At 42.9% G+C, this 9,754-nt stretch overlaps 1 protein-coding gene across 1 annotated transcript; it reads left to right on the top strand.

Annotated features, from left to right (window-relative positions):
* Positions 1–8,718: 8,718 nt before the first annotated feature.
* On the top strand, positions 8,719–9,550 carry LOC123182348 (protein RADIALIS-like 3). The gene is made up of 2 exons (XM_044594887.1): positions 8,719–9,100; positions 9,179–9,550. The coding sequence occupies exons 1-2, from the start codon at positions 8,832–8,834 to the stop codon at positions 9,198–9,200; spliced, it is 291 nt and encodes a 96-aa protein (XP_044450822.1). The 5' UTR covers positions 8,719–8,831; the 3' UTR covers positions 9,201–9,550.
* Positions 9,551–9,754: the final 204 nt, after the last annotated feature.

Raw genomic sequence — 9,754 nt, 5'->3', positions numbered from 1 at the left:
TTCTCCGCTATTAGTGACTTTGGAGTGACTCTTTGTTGCATGTTGAGGGATAGTTATGTGATCCAACTATGTTATTATTGTTGAGAGAACTTGCACTAGTGAAAGTATGAACCCTAGGCCTTGTTTCCTAGCATTGCAATACCGTTTGTGCTCACTTTTATCATTAGTTACCTTGCTGTTTTTATATTTTCATATTTCAAAAACCTTTATCTACCATCCATATACCACTTGTATCACCATCTCTTCGCCGAACTAGTGCACCTATACAATTTACCATTGTATTGGGTGTGTTGGGGACACAAGAGACTCTTTGTTATTTGGTTGAAGGGTTGCTTGAGAGAGACCATCTTCATCCTACGCCTCCTATGGATTGATAAACCTTAGGTCATCCACTTGAGGGAAATTTGCTACTGTCCTACAAACCTCTGCACTTGGAGGCCCAACAACGTCTACAAGAAGAAGGTTGTGTAGTAGACATCAGGGAGTGTATCCACCATATATGAGAGAGGACGAAGAATCCCGACTGTTGTCGTGGGGGTCGTTTCTCCTTCTTCTCCTTGTGCTAGACATTTGTTATGCACTAGGGGAAGGCGGAGTAACGACCATCACCGACGGTCGCAAATGTCAGAGAGGAATCAGTGAGGGAGAGTCTCCACCATATAGACTCGGTAGACCGATAGTCAACCCGTGATGAATAATAATGATCTAATTTAATTTTTATAGTACATATATTGAATTGTACAAGTTTAATCTTTGAATTATGAACGTAGGAAATGTCGTCATTGGATGACGAAAGTCTCCCGGGGGAATGCAGCTAGTGCAACAACGACCGAGGTCTGTGCGACAGGCCTCACCTGGACGAAGATCGGCGCTTCAGCATTAAGCTTCAGGAGACCTTCGATGTTGAAACGATACGCAATGACGAAAAGTGTTTTTTCGTAATTAAGCATGACTTCAACTATTTCAACGTGTAATTTTCATCTTTTACAATTTGAGTAGCTTATCCCATGCCATGCAAGACTCTATGTCTTGAAGAGGATGGGTTTTGGAGACCATGAAAATTTCGAAACAATGAAAATTCACCTAAGGACCCATCATGATATGGATTTTGAAGTAAATCTATATAATTCTGAGAGCATAACCCATTTTGGTTGCAAAAATTGGGAAGCACTTTGCAAGATGTATGATTTTTATGAGGGTATGCTTGTCACCATGGATCTTGGTGATCCTGACATCGACCAAGACAATATGGATATTTGGGTCCTTGTTGAGACGCTTCCAATTCTACCGCTATGTGTGTTTCTCAAACATAGTTATTAACTAATTTATATTGTTCATTTCAAAATAGGTGACAACTTATTTCCATTGACAGCTTATTTTCATTGTTCAAATAATGTGCGGAACATGGTAGACAGAACCTACTACACCGATGGCTCTGAGTTAACTTATCAGGAGAAAAATCATCTGGTCGCATTTTGTACTGATCTTGAAAATTACAATATCTATTATAAAACTCCTCCACATTATGGTCAATACGTGCCACTAGTGCACGTGTTGAACTACGGTAACATCCATGGAGATGCCGTGGTAAGGTTTTTTAGTATTACGACATCCGTGCATCTTTTGCATAAATTCTTTTAAAACTTAACTACATTGCTAACTATGAAGTTATTACTATGTTTTTCAACAAAAAAAATCCCAAATGACTGTGTGCCTCATCTGATGTATCAGAATGGTCGCCTTGGTGTTTTGAACATACAGCCAAGTCATCCTACGAATCTCACAAATGTCCATATCGGATTTCTAAAAGAAGTGGAGACATGAAAATCACAGAGTGGAAAAAATATATGGACAGTCATAAGGAGGTACTTGGAAGCAACATTGTGCGAAAGGCAAGAATTTTGAAGACAGGATAATCTCCATTCTCCATAATGGAGAGTCACGGCCTATCTTGTTTTATGCTATTTTACCTAAGAGAAGGTAGTAGATCCTAGTTAATAATACTCATGATCATGTGCTAAGAACAACTAAGTAGGATTGGTTAGATGACTATGATGATGATGAGCATGACTTGTTATTATGATACCAATGATGAGTTATTTACTATTATGATCGATGATGCATGATGCTAAGTTTTTATATGAGCATGATTACTTATTATATATAACAGTGGGTGAAATGAATCTGGATTAGATTCAAGTGAAGCCAACATGTGGTGCACATCGAAAGTACTACTAATCCAAACTAGACCAAGTTTGGATTAGAGTAGTACTTTCGACATGCACCACATGTTGCCTCCACTTGAATCTACTCCATGTTCATTTCACCCACTATTATATATAAAAAGTAATCATGGTCATAAAATCATATGATGAAAGTACTGTATATAAAACCACACAATGAAAATAAGCTGTATTTTTAAAAATACAGGAAAATTTAGCAGCAACGCTTTTTAGAACAAGCGCTACTGCTACTTACAAGTAGCAGTAGCGCTGTCCAAAGGAAAGCGCTATTGCTAACTAGGTATTGAAGGAAATATTACATAGAGGCAATAATAAAGTTATTATTTATTTCCTTATTTCATGATAAATGTTTATTATTCATGCTAGAATTGTATTAACCGGAAACTTGATACATGTGTGAATACATAGACAAAGAGAGTGTCACTAGTATGCCTCTACTTGACTAGCTCGTTGATTAAAGATGGTTATGTTTCCTAGCCATAGACATGAGTTGTCATTTGATTAATGGGATCACATCATTAGGAGAATGATGTGATTGACTTGACCCATTCCGTTAGCTTAGCACGATGATCGTTTAGTTTGTTGCTATTGCTTTCTTCATGACTTATACATGTTCCTATGACTATGCGATTATGCAACTCCCGAATACCGGAGGAACATGACGAGGAGTCTCGAAATGGTCGAGACGTAAATATCGATATAATGGATGACTATATTCGGACATCGAAAAGGTTCCGAGTGATTCCGATATTTTTCGGAGTACATGAGAGTTACGGGAATTCGTATTGGGCCTTAATGGGCCATACGGGAAAGGAGAGAAAGGCCTCAAAGGGTGGCCGCACCCCTCCCCATGGACTGGTCCGAATTGGACTAGGGAGGCGGGGCGCCCCCTTCCTTCCTTCTCCTTCTCCCTTCCCTTTTTTCCTATTCCATGTGGGAGATGGAATCCTACTAGGACTAGGGAGTCCTAGTAGGACTCCACACTTGGGCGCGCCCTATGAGGGTCGGCCTCCTCCTCCCTCCATCCTTTATATACGTGGCCAGGGGCACCCCCTAGACACAAAATTGATCATTGATCCCTTAGGCGTGTGCGGTGCCTCCTCCACCATAATCCACCTCGATCACATCATAGCGGTGCTTAGGCAAGGCCCTGCGTCGGTAACATCATCATCACCATCACCACGCCGTCGTGCTAACGAAACTCTCCTGTGAAGCTTTGCTGGATCAGAGCTCGCGGGACGTCATCGAGTTGAACGTGTGCAGAACTCGGAGGTGCCGTGCGTTCGGTACTTGGATCGGTCAGATCGTGAAGACATACGACTACATCAACCGCGTTGTGCTAACACTTCCGGATTCGGTCTACGAGGGTATGTAGACACGCTCTCCCCTCTCGTTGCTATGCATCATCATGATCCTGTGTGTGCGTAGGATTTTTTTTGAAATTACTATGTTCCCCAACAGGTATATCAGTAGCGCTCCCTTTCCAGCGCTACTGCTACTAGTTAGCTGTAGCGCCTTAGTGGTAGCGCTGGGCCCAGCGCTACTGCTATGCATATTTCAAGCGCTACTACTAGGGTTTTCCCTAGTAGTGCATGCAAGATATGGGAGTGAAATTCAAACATCTGGGTGTCGTGGCTCGGCCGAAAAGATTGAGAAACTTGATTTTTTAAATTCCTGTAAATCTAAAACACGCCTGGAAATCATGAAACTTGGCATGGTGTCATGACATGGCACCAACATGCTGCGGTAATTTTTTTGGCCGAATTGGGACACGCTTTGGTGTAAGCTTCTTGCAAACTGGAGCTTCCCTCAAGAAGGCTCGTGGTTCCGAGAGGGAACGTGTCACCTCCGTGTGCGAAATGACATACGTACACTGGCTTCTCCCGCCTTAATTTTTTACACTGGCAGATTAGACCAAATAGAAGTACCGTGCTAAATTTTGAAATTACTCCGGGTTCATTTGGCCTTTTTATACATTAATTGAGTTTCTGCGCATTTAATGTGCATAATTCAAATTTGAACTACAAGCACAGGCTCCAGTGCACCAAAATTGTTTGAAAAATCACATGTGTGTCCTTGGGTGAATTTCTAGGTCCCATGCAAAAGATCGATGTGAAATTCAAACATCTGGGCGTCGTGGCTCGGATGGAAAGATTGAGAAACTTGGTTTTTTAATTCCTGTAAATCCAAAACACGCCTGAAAATCATGAAACTTGGCATGGTGTCATGACATGGCACCAACATGCTGTGGTAATTTTTCTATCCGATTTGCAAAGGCGCACACATTAACAATCAACAAAGTTATTTTAGAACAAGTACTGTCACGTTACAAATCGGAAACATAAGTATTATTGAAACCATGGGCGTTCTACTAACCAATTACGTACGGCCACGCGTCCTTTTTTTATTGGCTAGGAGGTGCCGTGAGGGATAGCTATTTGAGTATGGGAGGCGTGCGGTCAGACCCCTGCGCGTGCTCATTGGGAGGACAACACTTTGACCACTACCAGCCGCGCACCTCCCTTCCAACGTCTCCATTAATGGCGACCAAGCACCTATTCTACGGCGTGGCTATATGTCTCACTGGACTGAGATTTAAGAGAGAAAAATAAAAATCTGAAAAGAAAGTTTTGCACCGATCTTGATGGAAAATCCGACGGACCTATATAGCATCGACTACGACTTATAGGAAGCGTGATGAATATAAGGACGGTGACAGTGGATAATAATTGTCTTACATATTTAGAAACATAATTTAAAAAACCATATGCGGCAACGCCCGAAATACACAACGGCAAAAGAAGGAAGACAACGATCTGGCTCACTGATCTCTACTTTCTTGATGTGTTGCTGCAGGCCGCGGGAACTAGTCTCCGCGGTGAGCGGCGACGAGCTCTTACTTGTCCTCTAGATGCTGCTTGAGAGCATCCCTGGATTCCTCCACCAACCTTCTGCGCTCGATGCGCAGCATGGCCTTCTCGTCCATAAGTTTCTCGACAATGATGTCGGTCCTCTTCAACAAGGCAGTGGTCTGCTCCTGCTGCTCCGCACTTTCGACGATCTTTGCCCTCAGCAGGTCGCGCTTGGCCTGGAGCTTCGCATTGCTCTCATTTAGTTGCCGGATGACGTTAGTAGACTGTTCAAATGAGGCTTTCAGGTCATCCTGCAACCTCGCCCACCTGGAGATCTGATCCATCTGCCTATAGATGAGGGCACGCATGCGCCTGTAAGAGTCCTCTCCTGCCCGCGAGACATTTTCCTAGGCTGCCGCGGCGCGGGAGAACATCTCTGCTACATTCGCGGCACGGCGGGACAGCTCTTCTGCTTCCGTGGCACGACCAGACCAGTCTGCTGCATCAATGGCGCGGCGGGACCTCCGTGCTGCTTCGGCTGCGCGGCGAGACCTCTCTGCTGCTACGGCCGTGTGGCGGGACATGTTGGCTGCTTTCTCTCGTGCTTCCGCTTTCAGGCTCGCCTCTCCCTGGTGGCAATCTCTCGACCTAGAACTCACGCTGGCCATGGCGGACGCAAGGGAACGATGATGAATGACTTGTTTTTTTTACTTTTTGTGGATGAGGAGTTGAGGAGGAATGTGCAGTCATCTTGGAGTAGTAGTATTTATAACCGAGTAGTAATACGCTTCTAAGTGGAAAACCGTTTAGGTTTTGATCGGTGTGAACATGTTTGCAATTTGGATTGTGACAGGACGCATGCTTCAAATTTACTGACGATTATAAGTGTGGCACTATTCCCGAAAGGCGTAACGTGGGCACGCACGCCTTCTCGGCCGCGTACGTGGCGTTTGCACCCTAGGTTGCACCGCAATAGGCAATGTCAGCACACGTCTTGTTCCGACAACCGTGCGCGCTCGTTATTACCATCGCGCACGCTTCTTTTAATTAGAATGTGTGTGCCTGTCTAGCGCACACACGCTGATCTATCTAACTGTTTCAGTTTTTTGTGACTAATCGCAAACAGTTCATCCATGTGAACTGTATGCCATCAATTGCAGACACTTTGATCTGGCTGAACCGTTTCTGTTCTGTTGCCTAATCGCAAACAGTTAATCCTTCTGAAGCGTATGCCCTCAATTACATACACCTTGATCTGGCTGACCATTTCTTTGTGTTGCCTAATCACAAACAGTTTATCCGAGTGAACCATATGTTGTACATCGCACACGCCTTCATCTGGCTTCCCGTTTCTTTTATTCCTCCTCATTGTAAACAGTTAATTAAGTTGAACCGTATGCCCTGCATCGCACACGCAACTAAAATCTGAACCGTGTTTGATGCATCTTCCATCACAAACGTTTTGCACCTTTTTTGATGTTTTTTTACCCTACCGTTTGTGATTATGGCATCGCACACAGTTTCGTCGAAGGGTCTCCGATCGTAGTGTCGTGTTAGCAGCATCCTGCAGTAGTGTGTGTTCTAGGTCGGCCATTGTTATCAGAATCTGGCTAGCGCCCTGGAGACGGGGAGAGATAGGGCCGAAGTAGGGTGCAAATTTGATTTGAAAAGAACACATATCATTATTTTTCTAGGACCAAATTATAGTTCCATTAGTTCGCTTCAAGTGGATCATAGACTTCCACACTCCATGGCATTGGAGGAGCAATGTGTACGTGTTTTAGTGTACTTATGCGGCAGTGTCCGATAAAAAACATATTCAGGTCGGCTTTTCCAATTTTTCTCATGGTAAACAACCGAGAACGGAAGAAATACACCATGGTAGGTAAGCAACAAAATGTTGCATCCATGTCACGTCAAGGCCGTCGAGAAAATAAGATTTGGGTGGAGAAAAAATATGATAGAAAAGACATAATTGTTCCATTTCAAATTTCACAAATTTTTTAGAACATACAAAACAACATCAATAGCTCACATCAATCATAGTTCTAAAAAATGACATGTATCTTCTTCGTATACAAATTCGTTGGAAATTCACATACAACAGTTGAAGGTCATAAAATACACAAGCACATTTTCACTCATTTGTATCTTGAGTTGCAAAATTCTCTTCCAGATTAGCCTGCATTGAAGTTGTAATTTTTTGGTCAAGTGTTATATATGCGTTAACTATTGAATGCAAATTTTTTAACGAACCATATTCTACATACAAGAGTTAAAAGCAATATTGCTAGAACAAGGACCATTATCTATAAGAGACGGTAAGCATCTATTCGGCATCTCAGTTTCTCACATTAACTTTGCCAAAGATTGGCTTCACCCATCTAATATGATCACATACTAACTGAGTTAGATATGCTATAATCCTATCTAAGATATGATACAAACCATTCAACTGACAAATGACAACATTAGCACAGGGTTTTTGAATAATGTACTGGTTTAATTCCTCAAATAAAAATAATTGCATGATTTGCTTATGCATAAATACAAAACCTCGGACCATAAATCACAAGGTAATGAAGAAAGATTGCCTTTTAACGTTCCCGGATTGCCAAAATGGAGGGACAATTTAGAATAAATGAGTCGCGTCACACATCCATTGCAATTAAAGACATGCAATTTTCAGATACTTTTTGTTGGTTTAATTTTTAAAGCCATATGCAAAGTCGTGCACTATTTTTCTTAATATTATTCTCTCATCCGAAAAGCAAGACATATCCTGGGTCGCATGGCCAACACGCACCCACTTTCCGGTGATGGCATCCCAATCTTTGTAACTAACTATTCATAGATAGCGACATGATGCTCTTAAAATAACTACTACTACGTATATAGCTAGCTACTTCACATGTAATAATTAGCTAATTTTCTTTATCTTTGATGTTATGCTCTCTAAATATAATGAACATTGGAGATTTTTAAGGTACACTCAAGACAGTAACAACCCAACATTACTGCAGCAAATATGTTGGTGGTAGAATCAAGATCATCACGCCAGGAGGAAGTTGGTTGAACCACAAGGCTAGTAAAAAGAATAGTTTTTCGCTATTTTCTGGTGTAAATAAGAGTCAACATCGATGTACATGCACACTTCAAAGCTAATAGTACTTGCTTAATTTGGTGTAACAAAAAGCTTGGATTCACTAACCATGGACTATATTTTTCAAAATGACAGAAGGGAAACCTCTTTCGGTATCTGCATATGGAGATACATATGTCTCAACTTTAAGTATGAGAGCACACATGTATATGCATGTATGGATGCATACATATTTTTATTGTTTCAATCTTTGAGAGGGAGAAGGTGAGGAAGGATGCCGAGGCGATTCGTGACGCAAAAGGTCCGAAAAGATAGAAAGGTAGATCCTCCACTTCCAGGGGACAAAAATGTTTGTTCCTTTCTCCAATCGTCCCCCCTCCTCACCCTTCTCGTGCTGGCCTGCTGCTTCAAAATTCCTCTAGTTTTCCCCTCCACTCGTATGCACATTATCATCCATCTTCGCCGCCCCCCCACACAAAGCTGAATCCTCCTCGAGTGCTATAAGTAGAACCTCTTCTCACACCTTCCTCATCCATCTCACCAGCAGCCAATATCCAAGCGTAGTTCAGGTCATAAGTTAAGGTATATAGCAGCTTAATTATCGTTCGAGGAACCAATCGTTGAGGGACATCAATGGCTTCCCTGTCAATGAGCGCAGTATGGACGCCGATGCAGAACAAGCTGTTCGAGCAGGCGTTGGCAGTGCACGATAGGGACACGCCCGACCGCTGGCACAACATCGCCCGCGCTGTCGGCGGCGGCAAGTCGGCGGACGACGCCAGGCGCTACTACGAGCTGCTCGTCCACGACATCGCCCGTATCGAGGCCGGCAAGGTGCCCTTCCCCGCCTACCGTCCCCCTTGTCCTGGCCCCGGCCACAACGCCAGCTACGAGGCTGACAGGTACGACCTCCATCGCTGTGTTTCTTATAGTTATGCATGGGCTTAAGCTGGAGTTAAGCAGGTAATTTGTGTGATCAGGTTGAAGCACTTGAAGATCTAGCTAGGAGGTAATCGGGTAATGGGCAAGGGATGATACACACTACACAGATGGACTGAACGAAGAAGCATGTGCGTGCATGGGGGTACCTTGTACAGTAATACTCATAAGCGTGTGCATGGTGTCCATGACTCCATGTCAATGTATACATGCACGACTAGTGGGCAGAAAAGTCGGCCGATTATGCAGATGCATGCATGTTCATAATATTAGTGATCTATAAGTATGTACGTGAGATCGACTTGTCTCCTTACTCACATGGGTTTAACTTATCTCGTATGTATTCTAATGTACAATATTAATGTCCATATCAATGGAGAGACAAATATGTTAATGCCAAATATGTTACACACACACACTACTAATACAAAGACAAAACAACTGCGGTGTGTTTCACGCTTTAATCACATATTTTTTGAGGGAGCACTTACAGCTTAGCATCTCGTTGAGGTGCCACAATAGAGGCAGTGGGGATCATGAGTATATATGTTAAAACAGTATTATGTGAGTAAGGACGGAGAACACGCACCCATTGATCAAATGGCAGAGCAGAACTG

This window comes from Triticum aestivum, chromosome 1A, assembly GCF_018294505.1.
Source record: "Triticum aestivum cultivar Chinese Spring chromosome 1A, IWGSC CS RefSeq v2.1, whole genome shotgun sequence".
NCBI lineage: Eukaryota > Viridiplantae > Streptophyta > Magnoliopsida > Poales > Poaceae > Triticum > Triticum aestivum.
The sequence above is the reverse complement of the archived record's forward strand: the minus strand, read 5'-3'. Positions and strand labels throughout refer to the sequence as shown.

Excerpts from the sequence above, each read along its gene's own strand:
- LOC123182348 (XM_044594887.1), top strand. The coding sequence starts at position 8,832 with ATGGCTTCCCTGTCAATGAGCGCAGTATGGACGCCGATGCAGAACAAG. Across the intron at positions 9,101-9,178 it reads GCCAGCTACGAGGCTGACAG|GTTGAAGCACTTGAAGATCT; the intron begins GTACGACCTCCA and ends TTGTGTGATCAG.